Genomic DNA, 18,568 nt, shown 5'->3' with positions numbered 1-18,568 from the left:
TGAATGTGATTCTTCATATAAAACTTTTTAAGTACTTTTGCAATTTAAGTTTTTTGTGTAAAAAAATCAATTATTTAAAAATTCTTGGCATATAAAACATGCATTTATCATTTTACCTCGATCGAGCAAGATAGGGTGTTTCTAGAAAACATATATTCATCATTTTACCTCCATCGTGCACGTTGGTTTTGCTGAACAGTTTCGACATGCACGCTATCACAACGGAGAGGAATGGTTCCGTTCGAGTTTGGTGAGTGACTCACTGTGGTGTTCAAACTGAGACGAAGGAAGATGGTTTCTATTTCGCTTTAGCTTCACTTTACGTGTCTACAATATTCGTGATGAAAACATTATTAACTAAGTCGTTGTAGTATAGTGGTGAGTATTCCCGCCTGTCACGCGGGTGACCCGGGTTCGATCCCCGGCAACGGCGAGTTTTTTTCTTTTTTTCCTATTACAGTATATACTTTTCTATTTTCGATCTTCTACTATTTTTTAATTATTAAATTATTATTTTTATTTATTAAATTAACTCATTTCACAAAGCTTAGCCCTTTCTTTTTCCATATACAATCTTGTATCATTGAACATTTTTTTAGTTATTAAATTGAGTAATTAAACAAAGCTTTCCATTCTTTTTTCCATATATCTAAACACAACATTTAATGTTACTTTTCAAAAGTGACATTCAACGTTAAATACTCGAGAGTCGAGATCACATGCTTTTTAAAGACATCAATTCTGTGAAAATGGAACTTTGGAAAGTGATATGTAGGAATTATGTGAAAATGGAATTGTATCTTGGCACTTGTATATATAGACCACCATAGTGAGCCAAGTGTAAGACAAATCAACGAAAGGGGTTGCTTTTCCAGCAGTGTTAAAGTTGCTTTTGCATTCTAAAAGGACATTTAATGAAACAAAGATGTAGAAGAAATGTCCAATAATTATATCACTTCCTCTATCCAAAAAATCTAAAAACCATATGGCTGGCTCACTTCAGTGGTGGTAAAGAATGCTATTGCATGAAGGATGCCAAGCATGGATCTGTGCGGTGAGGAAGACCGCTTCTTGCTCCAAGAACTCTGCACTTGGAAGCTGCCTGCAATTAGAGCATCAAAAGGAATGCATAAGCCTCTTGCACCAAAGTTAACTCATCCTCGCCATACACAATCCTTTTCTATTATTTATTACTTGAGTGCAAGATTACTTACCACAGTAGCAGCAAAGCACAGCATTTTCTCTGGTGCAAATTTGGCACAGATAGCTGAAAGCAATCAAAGACAGCATATATTTCACTAGTTAAACAATGCTGCTGGTATAAGTAAAACCTCTTTGAAAATCAAATAATTAAATGCTGGGGAGGAGGTGATGGAGAATTTGAAGAACAGCAATTAGCACAAAAAAAGAAATACACACCGCAATAGTGATATGAAGGAAACTCCTTATTGACTGGCATGGTATTGAGTAAGTATCTATCATAAAGCAGAACTCCTTGTTGTATTTTAATATAAAAATGGGAACTACTTAGGTAGCACCACTATGACCAAAGGGAACAATCCATCTATTTGCCAAACCAACCTTTTAGGGCCAGAAATCTTAATGATGACCGACAAGTTAATGTCAAAAAGTAAATGAATTAGCAAGAATGGTGACTATAAAGTTTATGTGTGTCCCTTTGAAGGCCACAAGGAAAAGATGTCCACCATAGAGAACGGCTCCAATAAATGCATCTCCAGCACCAGTTGTATCAATAAGCTATGATGCTGGTATGTTCTCAGCTGTTCCAATGTATAACCTGCCACAAACTGTTCCTACACCTTCTGCATGCAATTTTGTCACTGACTGGAAGTAAAGAGAAAAAAAAGGATATAAATAAAAAGAAAGTTTACCAAAAGCAAATAAGCATATAATGTTTTAAGTTGCAATCCCTTGTACAATTTCAAAGATGCAAGTGATCCACAATATCACAACTAATACCCAGAAAAAGTTTTTGCTCTATAGCATACACTCATTCATCAGTTTAGGTAGTTGTTGACTATTTAGCTTAGAAAAATAATTCATATAATCAAGTCAAACAGTTGTAATTGTAACCAATTAGATTATTACATCAAAGACCATAACAGGGAAAAATAAGTGCTAGTTTGTTCAAGGATTGCCTTGTATATGATGTTTTGAAAAAACGACTTCCTTAGCTGTTCAAATATTGCAGAGTACATGTCAAATTTTGGCAAAAAAATGCAGGACTGCTCAAAAGAGACCGACTTTTATCCAAAGGTTTACTAGTATCCCTTGAATGTCTCCCCAGTTTTGCCAGATCATCTAGCTTCTGCATCTTAAGTCTTAAAATCAAAAAAGACTTGGATTTTCTTTTTTAGTACCATAAAGAAATAAATGATGAGCTATATAGGTTATTAAGGAATAGTTCATTACAAAAAAGGCCTGTTCATGCTAAAGAGCCTGAGACATTAATGTCTAAGGAAAACAGACGTAGGTAAATTTGTTTCAGTATTTCACTACAGTAATACCCCAGCAGAGAAAAAGTGTTTAGAGTTTAATTGTGAATACTGATGATATGCAGGTTGGGATGTGTGTGCTTCCGTTCTTTCTCGTTTGCAGGGATTCCAGTAATTTGTCAACATCCACTTCTTCAGTGGAAGGATCCTCTGTCAGAAAAAGCATAAAAAGTGAGAACCTGTTTAAATTAAAAGCAACTGCAACATACAATGTAAACAACTAATTCTGTCCAATGCTAGCATACGATCACCTCCCCCCTACAAAATTAAAATATAGAGTCTTTTCTTCTGATGCTAAAAGTGACTTAATATGTTCTCAGCAAAAAAACACATTCACTGATAGACAGGTATAATAAAAAGGTAGTCTGTTAAAATCAATTTGTTTCTGAATATCAAAAACAAGGTTCATGGAGACCTCTATATTACACATTCTTACAATATATCACTCCAGAGAAAACAATGTACGTGCCTGCAGAAACCGTGCAGCGCACACCACATAATCAGCTAATTTCACGAGATCATCCAACCCTTCTCTAAGCCTCCCTGCATCCATTAAGATAGGTATATTCTCCTTAACTTCCTGTACTGGAAAAAATGAGATTTTGTTTAGTTCCCATCAGATTATGCTCTCTTCTCTCATTCTCAACCTTTTTTACCAGAAGAAGAAAATAAACTAAAAGACACTAAATGGATATTTCAGAATACAATACAATTAAAAGACAAAACATGAATATCAGGAAGCTCTAGATAAACAACAAAAGGTAAAATCAGTTTATGAAAGTAATAACCTCATGTGCAACAACTAGAGCAGTCTCATGCAATCTCCTATCAAAATAGACAAATCTTGCTCCATTCAATGCAGTTAGCAAACTTGACTCAGGAAGATCATCTGTCTTCATTGGAGGAAATCCTGGGATATGTATACAAGTACCGGACTTACTGAAAAATTAGAATAAAAATTAGTCAAGTTACAAATATAATTTGCAACAGCCTCATTAATAGCAAATGCTTGAAGATCTTACGATTATGAATCATGATAAAACACTGTTGTTTCATTCTTACAAAAGATGTTCTACTTTTCCTTCTCATGCATCACTGATTGCTGGGTAAAACAACACAATCTCAGGTATCTAAAGTTGATATGAAAAAGAAAAAGGAGAAAAAGAATTGAGAAATATAGGAAAAAAGTTTGCAACTTCAATTCATTTCATTTTTCTTTAAATCATGCTGCAGTATCCCCTATTTTATGTTCAATCCTGAGCAGGTGACAGTGAGAAGAATCTCAATGCTTATTGTATATTACTAAAATTTCTTTTTGGGAGGGGGAGGTATACAAATAAAAGGAAGAACAAATCAATGATCATTATATTTGTCTGTCCACAATGATATATGTAAATGGTGAATTGCCTTCGTTAGGGACCTGCAAATAATAGCAAGGACAATAAATAAATATAATAATAACAGCAGCAATAACACTAGTATATGCATGAAAATTATATAAAAAAACAAACACAAACAGGCAAAAAGTAAAAATTGAACATGGAATTATACATTGCGATATACTAAGGTTTTAACTTTTTTTAACTGCAAACTTAAATCATACCACAGCTTGTCTAAAAATTCAAGATCACACATAGACATAGTAGTCAATTCCAGATAGTTGCACAGTGCGGTAAGCTCCAAAAAAGGCTGGATGAAAACCACGCAGCTCATCTTGAATGTGTTTTAAGTCCAGGATTCTGAGCTAAAATATGAGTCTTCTGTTCTTCATATAATGATTTTGAGATGATGACTACATGAATGAGTGAAAAAACTGACTGCAAGGCTTCCAGATCACAGAGTTGCTGCTATAGCAAATACTACGAGCGTGTTTGGATGTGCGTTTAGAGCTTCAAACTTGAGTTTTGGATGGATCAAATATGAATTTTGCATTGACCCAGATGTTTGGATGTGTGTTGGAAACATGATTTTGAATTTGGGACTCAAGTCCTAATGAAGCAATTGAAAGTTGCTTCTCCGTCACCTTGAACTTGAGTCACAAAGTGTGTTCTAACTTCCAAGTATACCCCTTATATTTTACTAGTTGTCTCCAAGTAGCTTCTCTAGCCCTTGTGATTATGCGCCCATTTCGTAATTATACACCCAAAATCAATTTTGAATGCAAATTTCCAAACAACTTTGTGTGGCAAAATCAATTTTCTGACATCTGTTATCCAATAAAAAATCATGTTACAACAGAATCGTGTTTAGTTAAAATCAATTCTGTAAAATTACGTTGATTCAAAATTAATTGGTTGGCTCCAACTGAATCTAGAAACCCAGAAAGCTAGATTGATTGACCAATGTCATCTTCAGTTAATAATAGTTTGCCCGTCATTATTACCTCGTATTTTTTATTATAATAAAAACAAATCTTGTACCTACAATTCTACGCATTGGTTAAGATGTATAATTCCATTGTGTTTCTTTAATGAGAATTTCAATAAAAAAAAATTCTATTACTAATTCTTTAATTAATCAATAATGTCTTTAGACATTAGTTAGCAAGATCTAAAGAATAAAGATGTTGTCTAATTTTTATAAACTAACAATGTTGAGATTAGAAATTTATTAATTTAGAAAGATATCCATTGATAAATTGTTGATTTATCAATTTAAAGAGAGCTTTTCAATTTAATGAATATAAATTTATCATAAGATATTCAAAGATTACGAGTTGGATTATCTAGTTTAAGAAAAGATTAATGTTTTACCAAAAAAAAAAGTTATTTTCAATGTTTCATGTATAAATATTTGAAAATAATAAACAACCAGAGAATAAAGGGACAATTTTTAATTAAAAATGAAAATAAAAAAAATAAAAAATAAATAAATTTAAATATATTTTTAGTGCATACAATTTAGTATTTATTTATTTTTCATCCTGTTACTTTTTATAAATGTAAATTAAGTTTATTTTATCTTTAGTCTTTAAACTACTTTAAATAATACTTTACCTTAAACAATGAAAATAACATTATCTTATTCGTGAAAAAAATAAAACAAACATTAAAAACAAAAAAATAATTTTGAAATGACTAAAAGTAAAAAAAAAAAAAAATATTAAATTATAAGAACCAAAAGATATTTAAGTCATAAAAATATAGAAAACAATACAACTACTGGGGAAATTTGGGAGTGTTGTGATGTGCGGGTGAGAAAGTGAAAAATAAACTGATTTGGGGTGTTGTGATGTGCGAATGAGAGAGTTAAAAATAGAAAGATTGAATAAATAAGGCAATGCATGGCTATAACTTATTAAATTACATTTCTTTTCCCCATTCTATACCTGTTTCTTAGACTAGAATTGCAAATACGGCTGCTAGTAAAAATAGACAGTAGAGTAATTGTCATAAAGTTCATTTTGGCTAGTCCTTGCTGATAGAAATGGAAATGGAAATGGGAATGACGCCACGAGATACAATTCAAGGCATTTACAATACTGTTTAAGTTACACTTCCTCCTTGTATAATGAATCAATATTTCAAAATTTGTCAACGTCCTGTATCTCTCCAACCATAACATGAAAACTGCAGAAATTTGAGATGCCTAAGCTAAATCAGTCACTCAATCATTAGTTCTGATCCCTTTAGAAACTGTACATTTCAAAAACACTAAAAAAAAAGGCCCAAACCTCTTAAACCCAGTAACCATCGTTCCAATTGGGCTTGGAAGAAGGTCCTCCATGCTCACTCCGACTTCCTGTAAATCTATATAAGGACAGCTTGTTTCGGACTGTTCTTAAGGGCCCTGATCTATTCCCATGCCTAATCGGTAAAGATATTTCATCCCCAATCAAGCTTGAAGTTGAAAAGGGTCTGTTCTCCATTTCTTCAAGTGGACCGGAACTGTATTCCATAGTGATGAAGGAAGAAGCTTGCCCGTAAGTTATTCGAGGGGTTAGCCCTCCCGCATTCCACCAACTGCTATCAGAAGGGGCAAGGTCACCTCTAAAATCAGATTCCTGAGCAGAGGAATCCTTCTGACTACAATAATCTCCACAAGTCTCATCTGTATCGTTGTATATTAACTTGAGAGCCTGCACAACTTCACCCATAAAAGGTCTCTGTGTAACCTCTGAGTGAACACACATTGAAGCGATAGCAGCAACCTTTGCCATGTCATCAAAGTTGTAACTTCCAGCCAAAGATGGATCCACCAGCTGTTCTACACCTTCTCTACTCGTCAACATTGGCCGCGCCCAAGTTACAAGATTCTCCTGTCCCTGAGGTTGAGACATATCCACTGGCTTTCTGCCTGTGAGAAGTTCAAGCAGCACAACACCATAACTATAAACATCACTTTTGACGAGTAAATGGCCTGTCATCGCATATTCTGGGGCAACATACCTGCAAAATTGAAGATCAGATAGAAAAGGCATCAAATTAAAACCTGGAATTTGTAATGCACAAAAAAACAGAATGCACCTCCCACAGTCCCACCATTTCTTAGACGTATGAATTACAGCTCATAAAGCTAAATTATTTAGTAGAGAGGAGATAAATCTCAAAATGGTTAACAAGTAGTAAATACAATTTAACAATTTGAATCTTTGACAAATTAACTAAACTAAGTATATATGTAAGTTACATAAAGAGAGTCAAGAATTGAAATACTATCCAAAACTTTAAAATAGTATATACATTGGGAGTCATTGAAGAACTTTACAATTTGGCACTAGAAATGTTTAAGACTGTACTTAATCAAGTTGCTGTAGACAAAGTCTGTTTATACACTTACCCAAAAGTTCCCATCACCCGCGTTGAAATATGATTACTTCCTTCAGTTGCTTCTCTTGCCAAGCCAAAATCAGAAACTTTGGGAGTAAAGTCATCTTCTAGTAACACATTGCTAGCTTTGAAGTCACGGTGAATAACACGGGGATTGGAATCCTCGTGAAGATAGGCCAGTCCTCTTGCAGCTCCTAGGGCAATCTTCATCCTTGCTTCCCAATCTAGCATTCCCTTTATCTTGTCGTCACCTGTAATATCATTAACAAGCATTTAAATGAATTAAAAGATAACGAAGAAACACAAATTGTACATGGGCTGCACGTCTTGAGCTGATGAAAATATGTTACCATGCAGATGGGACTCAACACTGCCATTGCGAACAAGCTCATACACCAAGCAACGCCTGCGCCCTTCAATGCATATACCAATCAGTTTCACTAGGTTACGGTGATGCAGACGGCTTAGCATTTCAACCTCTGCAATAAATTCACGGTCTCCATTCTGATGATTATCCCTTGTTAGCATCTTAACTGCAATTTCAGCCCCATCTTCCAATGTCCCACTATAAACACGTCCAAATCCTCCTTCACCTAGAACTCTCTTTGAACTAAACTTATCTGTTGCTTTCTCAAGCTCAGAAAGTGAAAATGTTTTAACAGAGAGAAGGGAAGTAGCCATTGTGGACATAAGTGAAATTGATGTCGAGCTTGTAATACTACTTGACAACATAGACCCCAAGCCTGCAATGGAAGCATAGATCCATTTACATTTACTTCAACTATTATATAATAAAGATAACCAAGAAAACAATAAAATTACTATAAAAAAATACAAAAGGACAAGTAAATACCAGACTTGCACCTCATAAATGCAAGTTTACATACTAAAGAAAGAGAAATTGCAAACATAAAACAAAAATGTTTCTATTGCTACACCACTATATTTGAGCTCACTGCAGGTGTATATAAATCAATAACCACCAAAGGCAGAGGGCATCTTATTAATAGAATTGGTTCTGTAGATGACAATAATAGTATGTATTTGGTATAACAAGTCTAATTTACAGCTGTCCATTTTTCATATAAAAAATTAAAACAATCCCACACACAAAAAACTAACACATGTGAGTCAAGAAAACCTAATTGAAGCGAGGTACAAAGGCAACATCAATGAGTAATGACAGTAGAAAAATCTTCATAGTCAAACAGATCAATACACTGCAAACAATGTATAAACATCATGTAAATTCACTTTGCCAAAATAGATCTAACAAATATAATTGTCTTCACATAACAAGAATAGCATAGAAACTAAAAGAAAGAAACTACAAAGGGAGCCACAATCAACCCAAGGAAAAATTAATTTTAGGCAATAGCCATAGTTGAGTAGACAAAAATGTTTATTTAGTAATCAAACAAAAAATTCTGCCAACTTAAAAGAAAAATTAAATGTCAAAAGAACTTCAAAACTATACCTGATCTCTTGTTTAGAGATGATGTGAATGCAGGGCCAACAGCACTTGAGGGTCTCCCAGTCTTCCTCCATTTCAAAATAATTGAAAATGCTCCCACCAAAACCAGCAAGAGTACAAAGGAAGATAAAGCAATGATGATTATGGTCCTGAGATTCATTTTCTGGTTCTTGCTGACAAAGTTGGCACTGACTGGCAGAATACCATCAACACTTTGACTAGGACTGCTCCCAGTTAAAGATCCATATGGTGGCGATGATGGCATTCCTAATACAAACAGCTTTAGTCTCAGATAGTAACTCAATGCTGGTAAAGTAAAATGTTATAAGGAGAAACTCAGAAACACAACTACCTGGATAAATAATGTACACAACAGCATAATCGCCAAAAAGGCTCCTATTTAGAGGAACTTTCTTGTGCCAAAACCTCTCATATGTAAGAGCTGCAGTTGTATTGTCAAATTTCTCTCCCAGTGGAACCAAGTTAATATCAACAATAGTTCTTCCCTGATTTTGACTGTCAGCAGTGGCACCCATTATCTTCACCTGACTCTGCTCTAAATATGTGCCTAATGCAATTTCATTCTCTAACTCAGTCATTACCGGAAAAACAGCATAAGGAGCTACATCCAGTGTAAGTCTGATTTTCATGGGAAATACACAACCACAAGGTGAACCAAAGGGACTTGATGTGAGCGGATCAGTACAGGTTTGGTCACAAGCTGCCAGAAATTCAGTATAAATGAGTATACAGTATGAGACACTAACTGGGAGGACCAAAAAATAGCAAATGTTAAGTTCAGAAATCCAATCAATCAGCAAAAGGCTTTATTTAACAGAAATCATTAATTTGAGTTTGTTTGAAAAATGAATATTTAGGCCTATGGTATTAATTAAATCATTAAACCATTCCATAACTTTGAGAACTAGGGCATAGTTTCCACATTGCACGCGCTGCTGAACACCCAAAAGCAAATATAGCATAAAATCATTTTTACCATAAATATGGAGTGAGCAATCATTATCAGACAGTTTGAAAGAACATCAAGAAGCAAATATTGTTTAAAATAAATAAAATTTCCTCAAATAAAATGTTTTTAATCTAAGGAAGAAAATTTATTCATTAAGAATTTTCTTCCAAATATTATTTTTTAGACATCATTTCTATTTATATTGTCTTACCGTGATTAACAACACAACGTACAGTAAAAGACTAAGAAGGCAACATAATTATAAAAGTTAGATTACTAGGTTATGAAGAATCCAGATGACACATTTGATTATCTTACTTGTCCAAATAGAGAGTTCAGAAAAACATATATAAAGATAAAAATATATATAATAACTACAAAATGGAAAGACCAATAGTTGTTGAGATATTATAATTTAGATTGCGTTTGGCCAAGCTTTTTTAATTTTATTTTTCTCTTCAATTCTCAAAAGTAAAAGCTCCTCTAATCTTTTTTGGCTTTTTGTTCATTAAAAAAAAAAACATACTAATTTTTAGAGCTTCTCTAAAATTCTGTTTGGCCCTTGACCAACTTATCTCTTTAAGGAGAAGAGGGGGAGCAGGGGACATCACCTTATAACTCTTCCCTCAAAAAGAGTAGGAGGGAAAGATTGTCTATTCCAAAAAATTACCTTGATCTTTTGAAGGGGGTGGAGCTGCTACATAAGGCCTCATGCTGTGATGGTGACGGTGATGATAATGATGTCTTGGTCTTGGAGTCACATGAGGACCTACAATAAGATAAGATTAGCCCTCCTTATATGCAAAAGCTAATTTTAAGTTTACATCGAGCTATTGAAATATATAGTATACCATGATAAGATGGAGATGGCACGGGTGCAGAAGATGGTCCAGAAGAAGGTTTCACAAGCCACATTTTAGCCCGTTCAGATGAAGCAAATGACACACTCAGAGAAATAGACTTCACTGCATGCAAAGAACCTATTATGTCATATGTAACAGTAGCATCCACAGAGAGGATCTCAAAAGGAATGTCTTGAAAATAAAATAAAATATCAACAGATAATCTTTTTCATTAATAGCAACAAGTGTGATAGTAAGTTTGAAGCATGTTTTCCGGGAAAGCAATCAGTTTGTGGATTTTCTTGCTAAATGTGGTGCTCGACATGATGAGTCTTGGACAATCTGGCAGGCTATTAGAGAATCAAGTAAAATATGTTTCTTGATAATTCAATTCAATGCTTGGTTTAGTAGCTGAAGCAGATAAGATAGAGAAGAGAGACAAAATGTGAAAATATCAGTATATAGATCAAATTGTCATAGTTTTGCTTTATGGGAAAGGAGTCATTGGATTAAAATGCTAAAGAGAGTGTGCACCTATGGCAATCCAATGGTAGAAAATATATATTCAGAAACCAAATAAATAAATATCCAATATAATGCTGCATCAAATAATTAGGTCTGGCAAGTGAAGACTAGGTTTTGTCCATCGCAACATTAAGGGGAAACAATGATATGCCACATGTACTGGATAGCAGACAACTACTTAGTGGAAAAAAAACCATCAGAAAAGCTGTCCTAGACACAATTAAAAGTATAAATAATTTAGCAAAAAGAATAATAACATTATTGACAACCAACCAACTAAAATTCAAACAACACAGCACAAATAAAAAACTATAACATTGAAGAATTCAGTTGCTACCAAGCTACAGAACTAGCAGACATGTACAAACCCAGTCTCAGACTCTCAGGTTCAGGGACCTTGAACCTGGCAAGTAACTGCTACATATTAATTACCAGTCAGGGATTCACGTGTAGCGAACACTTCTCAGAGAAAGCGTAAACATCCACTTCATACATATTCCAGCGACGACGACGACGAAGAAGAAGAAGAAGAAGAAAAAGCTAAAGAACAAAATAATACAAACTCTTACGTTACGTTGGTCTTCCTGTTCTTCCAATACTCCACATTACTTCAATTTCTATTGCCAACACACAAAATAGAACATAGAGACGCCGAAATTAAAAGAGCGAAAGAAGAGGGAAGTGAGAGTGAAAGAACCTTGGCAAGAGAAAAGCAAGTTGAGAAGAGCGAGGAGGAAGACGACGGACACCGGCATTCTCTCTCGCCGAACACGACACCAGCGAAGAGCATCGTCAGGAGAGAGAAGAGGCTTTGAGGAGTGACCGGCAGGTGGCGAAATTCCGGCAGAGCAGCCGCCGGCGGTCATGGTGGAGACGGCAGCAGACCGAGCCGGTAGAGAGAGAACGCATAGCTCAAAAGCGCGAAGCAGAAGAAGGAATCAGAAAACCCTAGGAGAGAGAAGACAATGCAGGAAGCTCGGTTCCTGGATCCATGAAATGCGGTGGAAGATCTAGGCAACGCAAGCGGCGTGCATGAGAGAAAGTTAGAGCGAGAAAGCGAGAGAGATCTGGAGAGAGAGTGGTTTTGAAACGGAAGAGAAGAGTGTGAGTGAGAGTGGGTGGAGAAGGGGAAGAGAGGAAGAAGGGGGAAGTTGAGAGCCTTTAATGCTGGTGGGAGTGATACAGTAGTGAGTCTGTGATGACCATTCTTCTACACACTCGCGCACGCTACGTGTGGGAGCGTCACCCAAAAGCCTTCAAAGAAACGCCAATCTCATCTCGTCAAAACGCGCCATCGTGGTGGACCATTCTTTCTTGTTTATTTTTTTAGGATTAGTTTTATATTTAGTTATAAAATTAGGTATAATTAATCATTAAAAGAAATCAAATCAGGTGGGGATTATAAAATGTTGTCTTATTAACTTTGCCATGGTAAAGAAAAACAAAATTAAATCCGTCAAAGAAATGCCCTACTCGTCTTAATCTATTCTACTGTTTGAGAATGAATCGATGAAAGAAAAAAGATTGAGTAGGTCTTAGCAGGTCTTCTTTGTTTTTTTCTCATTTGATTTCGTGCGGAACACCTTGCTAACCAATTGTCTCCATATGTTTTCTGTTTCTTTTTTTTAAAAAAAAATATTGCGAATAAACTAAAACTATGATGGGTTTTTCTTTCTTTTTCTTTTTGTTTAAATAAACTAAAACTATTGAGAATAACACAAATTTACTGTTTAACATAATTGTATCGAGTTAACATAACTTCGTATCAGTCGATTAATTATGATGGGTTTTAAGTATTGTTTGCTATAACGGTGATAGATGGGATTTAGTACAAACATCACTTGTTGTTATTGAATTGCTGAAAATATATTTAGTAAGTGGCAGGGAAAAAAAAAAATTAAAAATGCTTTTAGAGAAAAAACAATAAATAGAAATTGTTTTCGAGGAATATAAATTGAAAATGCTTCTTGAAACAGAGATGTTTTCCACTTATAATTGTCAAAACTTAACAGGAAAGAAATGTGATAATAAAACAAGGGAGACTTTATTAATTTTTTAATGAAAACAAATACGAAATAATTAATGTGAATTTGACTTTAGAAACAGCAATAATAAGCTTACGACAAGACCGACTGTTATTATAATCATCAATATTTTCCTTTCTAATAAAGATTAACTTTAACAATGGGAGTAGGCTAGGGTGATCAAGGAATCAAATTTGTGTTTGGTGTAATTTAATTTTTGTGTTTTTTCTTTTCAAGTTATTCATGTGTTGCTTTTTTTGAAACAATATTATTTTTATAATTTTCATGAAATGAGTTTACGATTAAATATTAATATAATTATTATATAGCATTATTTTGAATGGATAATATAAAAACAGTTTAAAAAAGAACATCAGACAAATCATATTCATATTTGATGGTAAGATAATAAAAAATATTTATTGACCTTTAGATTTATGAATATTATAATACACAGTTAAATTTCTTTCATAAACCTTTTATATAGGTTAAATATATTTTATTTTAATACACATTTGTTTTTGTATTGTTTTACCCCTTAACTATTTTAAATATAAATAGTCATGAACATATATTATTTACTATCTTGAACTTTTGTTGACATCAATCATTAATTAGAATGACAAATAATTAAAGAGTATTATTAGTTTTTTAATTTAGTGGTTGTTGTCGGTGTGGTTCCTAATCTAATTCCCTTTCATCTGACTGTTACGTGTCTTCTCTGCTATCAAATTTGGATTTTTTTTCTCCATATCTACATCACAACTCCTTCTTCCGCTTCCAAAGTTGGGTTCGTGAGTAACAATTTTTTCATGGTTGCTTAAGATTAAGAATTTTTAATTTTCCCAAAAGAGAACACAAACTGAAAGTGAAGATGGGCAATGGGGATCGGGTGGATGATGAGGTTGCAGGGAGCCAATACTGAGAACCCTAAATAGAGCCAAACATAAATAACAAATATTAAAATCCCTTTGACTTTCATATATTTTTCTTTACACAACAGTTAGTGAAAGAAAGAAAAAAACAGTGTGCCAATTAAACATGCTCTAAGGATTTTTATTTTTTTTCATATGGAACATGCTGTAAGAATTATGCAATGTTGTATCGATTTACTCTCATTTTTTCATTCATGGTACGATGGAAAACGTTAATCAATTCAACAGATAATTTTGAAAAAATTTAGGAATGACGAGGGACGTCGTTGTAATTTGTTAAAAAAATATTAAATCTCATAACTCAAATGTAAAGATAAACTATTTTTTGTGCAATAAGATTGCACAACATTTTTTACAATTATGGAAAAAAATATATAATTAAGTCTAAATAATATATAAAATATCAAATAGTAACGCTATATTCTCTCCAATCTTTTATACGTAAGAAACACATAATTAATTCATTAGGATTAATAAAAATAAGTTAATTAGTTTTAATTAGTGGTATCAAAAATTTAAATTTTATTTCAAAAATATTCATCATATTAAATAATTTAAACATATAATTTAAAAGGATAGTTTTTTTCTACCCATAAGTTTGACTTATATTATTAATAAGTGAATAAATACATTTACTTGAATAGAAATAAGTGGACATCAACTTTGCAAGGACTTTTCACAAAGGGAGGGGGCAATAAAGTTGCCAGCGTCTAACCCCTAAGTCGTTTTCTCGTTTAGATAATTGTTAGATAGAGAAGGTCCTTTATCAGTTGGACCAAATCACTTGGTTTGATGTATCTCTTATTTCTCATCAATAATACTCAACTTTAATAAATAAAAATAATGATATAAAAAGAGTTTACAAACAATCAATATATATGAAAGTGTCAATTTTCCTTAATATTATGAAAAAGTGGACTTATTTAATTTTTACATAAAGGATGAAAGAAGTATTTTTTTTTAACAATTATTCTTACACATCCTCTTATTATCTTATAATATAAATAAAAATAAATCTTAAACATATAAATTATTTTCAATATGTATCATTTAAAAAAAATAAGCGAACTAACGAGAATATATTATTGATGTTTATCTCAGCATACCTACTTTAATTAGTTAACTTAACTTAGTTAATTGCATTGATTAGATTACAATTAGTTAGTTACAACGGTAAAATAGTGAGTTATTAGAGGTAGTTAGATTGGAAGCTATCTCAGCTTGTTGTATATAAATTTGTATCATCATCTTCATGATTCAATTAAGGAAAATACCAATATTCATCAACTCTTCTCTTTTGCTTCTTCTGCATGCTACCTTTTTTCTTTTATGCCATATGTTATTGATGGCTTTTCTTGAGTTCATCTTGGTAGAAGAGCTCTCTTGCACGACTCACTTTTTTTTTTCTTTCTTGTTTTTGCTTGTTTTGATTTGGTTTCTTCATCTTCTCTTCATGGGTTCGGATCAAGATCAATCCCTAAATGTTCATAGTCCTTATTATCTTTATTCTAGTGAAAGCTTGCTACGGATCTTGTTTCACCAATTTTGGACCCAGTGAATTACAATTCATGGAATAGATCTATGCTCATTGTATTGAGTGTGAAAAAATAAAGTAGAGTTTGTCAATTGATCAATTCAACAACCAACATTGAATCATGTTCTTCACTCAGCTTGGAAAAAATGTAATAATATAATTGTATCGTGTTTGGTGCACTCTGTGTCACCTTCAATTCGACAAAGTATACTATGGATGGATGATGCCCTTGATATTTGGAAAATTTTGAAATCTTGCTATTCACAGGGGAATTTGTTGTGAGTTTCAGAGTTGCAGCAAGATATGGCTTCAATCAACACAAGCTGATATTTCTATCACTGGTTATTTTACAAAATTACACATGATTTGGGATGAACTAGAGAGTTATAGGCCCGATCTTATTTGTACATTTATGCATAAATGCTTTTGTGATGTTCTTACTAAGGTAATGGAAAGAAAAAATGAAAGATCAACTTATGCAAATTTTGAGAGGATTGAAAGAACAATATAATGCTGTTAGGTCCAATATTTTGATGATGGATCCTATGCCTCCCATTGCTAAAGTGTTCTCATATGCGGTTCAACAATAAAGACAATTTGTTAGCACAAATATGCTTGGAAACACGAGTCTGATAAATGATGCTAGTTCAACTTCAGGATCTAACATTTCTTGTAGCTATTGTGGAAGAGATAACCACATTGTGGATAATTGTTTCAAGAAGAATGGATATTCTCCTGACTTCTCAGCTCATAAGGGAGGTAGAGGAGGTCGTGGCTCTTATAGCAGAGGTAAGTTTGGAGAAAAAAAATACTAAAGCTTGTACTCATTGTGGAACAATTGGACACATTATTGAAGATTGTTACAAGTAACATGGTTATCCTTCTGGTCACATATTGTATTAACCATAGGGAACCACAATAAACAATATTATAGCATAAGGAAATAATTCTAAAAATAAACAAATGTAGGAAAGTCAAGTGAATGACACGAAGCTTACATCTCAACAGGATTAAACCTTGTTGAATTTACTTCAACAGCAATCAAACCATGGAGTTTCAGCTCCAAACAACATCTCTCATATCAACAAACTTGGTACAGTCTCATCTAGTGATCATTGCACAATAGGTAATGTTTATCTTTGGTCTATGCCACCAACAAACATGATTAGGTCGCATGGATCTTGATTCAGGTGTCACTGATCATGTAACTTCATCTTTAAAGTTTTATACCACTTACAAAGAGATTAAACCCATTGTGGTTCGGTTTCCCAATGGCCAACAAATTGTGGCAAATTATTCGAGGACATTACAACTCACTGATTCCCTTACTGATATACTCTATTTGTCAAATTTAAGTTTTAACCTAGTCTCTATCTCTAAACTTGTTTCTTCCCTAAACTGCAAAATGAATTTTTATACTGGTAAATGCATGATATAGGAAATAGCCAACCAGAAGATGATTGGTATAGTTGATGCAGAAGATGGCTTATACGAATTGAAGATACCTAGTGTCAGTTCTATGATTGTTGTTTCCAATTTAGCTTTTCATTGTAATAAAATTCATTCCTGCAATAAAGTTCCTATATATTTATGGCACTATAGACTAGGGCATTCCTCTCATGAAAGGTTGCATATCATGAAGCAACATTATCCTATTTTGATTTCTGGTAAAGTTTTTGTATGTGACACATGCCATAAGGCTAAGAAAAAAAAAAGCTTTTCTTATAAGCACTTCACATGCTTTTGCTTTTATATCTTTATTACATGTGGATATTTGGGGTCCTTGCTTAGTTACATCCCTGCATGGTCATACATATTTTTTAACCATTGTACATGATTATTCAAGATTTGTATGGATTTTTCCTATGGTTTCAAAAGTTAAAACACAAACTCAATTAAAAACATTTATTGCCTTTGCCGAAAGACAATTTGTAACCAGTTAAAACTATAAGATCTGATAATGGAGCATAATTTATTATGCACCAATTCTATGTTACTATCAGTATAAGGCATCAAACATATTATTTAGAGACACTTGAATAGAATGGAATTGTAGAAAGGAAACATCAACATTTGTTGAATGTCACTCGAGCTCTTTGATTTCAGTCTCACTTACCACTCTTTTTTATGGTCACATGCTCTTATTCATGATGGCACTCTCATTAACTATTTGCCCACTTTTTTCATTGACAATGTTTCACCATATCAAAAGTTATACATTGTTCCATATGATATTATTTTGCTTCGTGTCTTTGGCTGCCTATGTTACAAAGCATCCTCACATTTAATAGAAAGAAACTTGATCCAAGAGCATTACCATGCGTGTTCCTTGGTTTCAAACCTCATAAAAAAGGCTATGTCTCTTTTAACCTTAAAACTTGAGCTATTGAAATTTCCATAAATGTCATTTTTTATGAAGATTGTTTCCCTTACTTTGATGATATATTTGTCACTGATAATCCCTATTTTCTTTCACACCCTCCTTTAATCATTTAAGATGACAATCCATCTTTGTCACCTACCAATCCTTTTTCTAATCTTTTTGAGTCATATTCACATGTTCCTTCTCCATATTCCTCTCCTAATATTTCTCCACCTAAGCAAGCTTTTCCTAACACACCAAATAATGCATCCACTGGTGATGCATCATCTTCTGTTGAGCAACAACCTCAACTTCACAGATCTGATCGCCCAAGGTTCAAACCAAATATGCATCAATTGTGACCTCTCATCAATCAAGTATTTGTTATCCTTTATCCTTAGTCTTATCATATGATAGATTATCCCCTTCATACCATACTTTTGTTATGTCCATATCATCTCAAACCGAACCAAAATCCTACACTTAAGCATATAAACATAACCATTGGAATCAAGCAACGAATGAAGAAATTAATGCTTTGGAGAGAAACAACACATGGTCTCTTACATGTTTATGTCCCCACAAAACTGTTATAGGTTGTAGGTGGATCTATAAGA

At 33.4% G+C, this 18,568-nt stretch overlaps 1 protein-coding gene, 1 non-coding gene and 1 pseudogene across 3 annotated transcripts; 1 reads left to right on the top strand and 2 right to left on the bottom strand.

The window, feature by feature from the left end:
* Window positions 1-361: 361 nt before the first annotated feature.
* TRNAD-GUC lies at window positions 362-433 on the top strand. Its single transcript has one exon. It is a non-coding gene; the product is annotated as a tRNA-Asp (tRNA).
* A 267-nt stretch (window positions 434-700) lies between these two features.
* Window positions 701-4,728, bottom strand: LOC114398853 (annotated as a pseudogene).
* Window positions 4,729-5,887: 1,159 nt separating this feature from the next.
* LOC114400070 (receptor-like serine/threonine-protein kinase ALE2) lies at window positions 5,888-12,338 on the bottom strand. Of its 2 annotated transcripts, none has more exons than XM_028362336.1 (8): window positions 11,794-12,338; window positions 10,581-10,709; window positions 10,400-10,498; window positions 9,112-9,480; window positions 8,763-9,026; window positions 7,636-8,028; window positions 7,296-7,536; window positions 5,888-6,904 (listed from the first exon to the last, which is right to left on the bottom strand). In XM_028362336.1, exons 1-8 carry the CDS (start codon window positions 11,960-11,962, stop codon window positions 6,193-6,195), a joined length of 2,376 nt encoding a protein of 791 aa, XP_028218137.1. In that variant the 5' UTR covers window positions 11,963-12,338; the 3' UTR covers window positions 5,888-6,192. The 2 variants fall into 2 exon arrangements, with proteins under 2 accessions (XP_028218137.1, XP_028218138.1); XM_028362337.1 differs by having other exon boundaries at window positions 10,581-10,694; window positions 11,794-12,337.
* Window positions 12,339-18,568: the final 6,230 nt, after the last annotated feature.

The sequence above is a fragment of the Glycine soja genome, chromosome 19 (assembly GCF_004193775.1).
Source record: "Glycine soja cultivar W05 chromosome 19, ASM419377v2, whole genome shotgun sequence".
In the NCBI taxonomy this organism is placed as follows: domain Eukaryota; kingdom Viridiplantae; phylum Streptophyta; class Magnoliopsida; order Fabales; family Fabaceae; genus Glycine; species Glycine soja.
This window is presented reverse-complemented; position numbering and strand designations above follow the sequence as displayed.

Excerpts from the sequence above, each read along its gene's own strand:
- LOC114400070 (XM_028362336.1), bottom strand. The coding sequence starts at position 11,962 with ATGACCGCCGGCGGCTGCTCTGCCGGAATTTCGCCACCTGCCGGTCAC. Across the intron at positions 9,027-9,111 it reads TGTGTACATTATTTATCCAG|GAATGCCATCATCGCCACCA; the intron begins GTAGTTGTGTTT and ends TGTTTGTATTAG. Across the intron at positions 8,029-8,762 it reads ATCTCTAAACAAGAGATCAG|GCTTGGGGTCTATGTTGTCA; the intron begins GTATAGTTTTGA and ends CTTCCATTGCAG.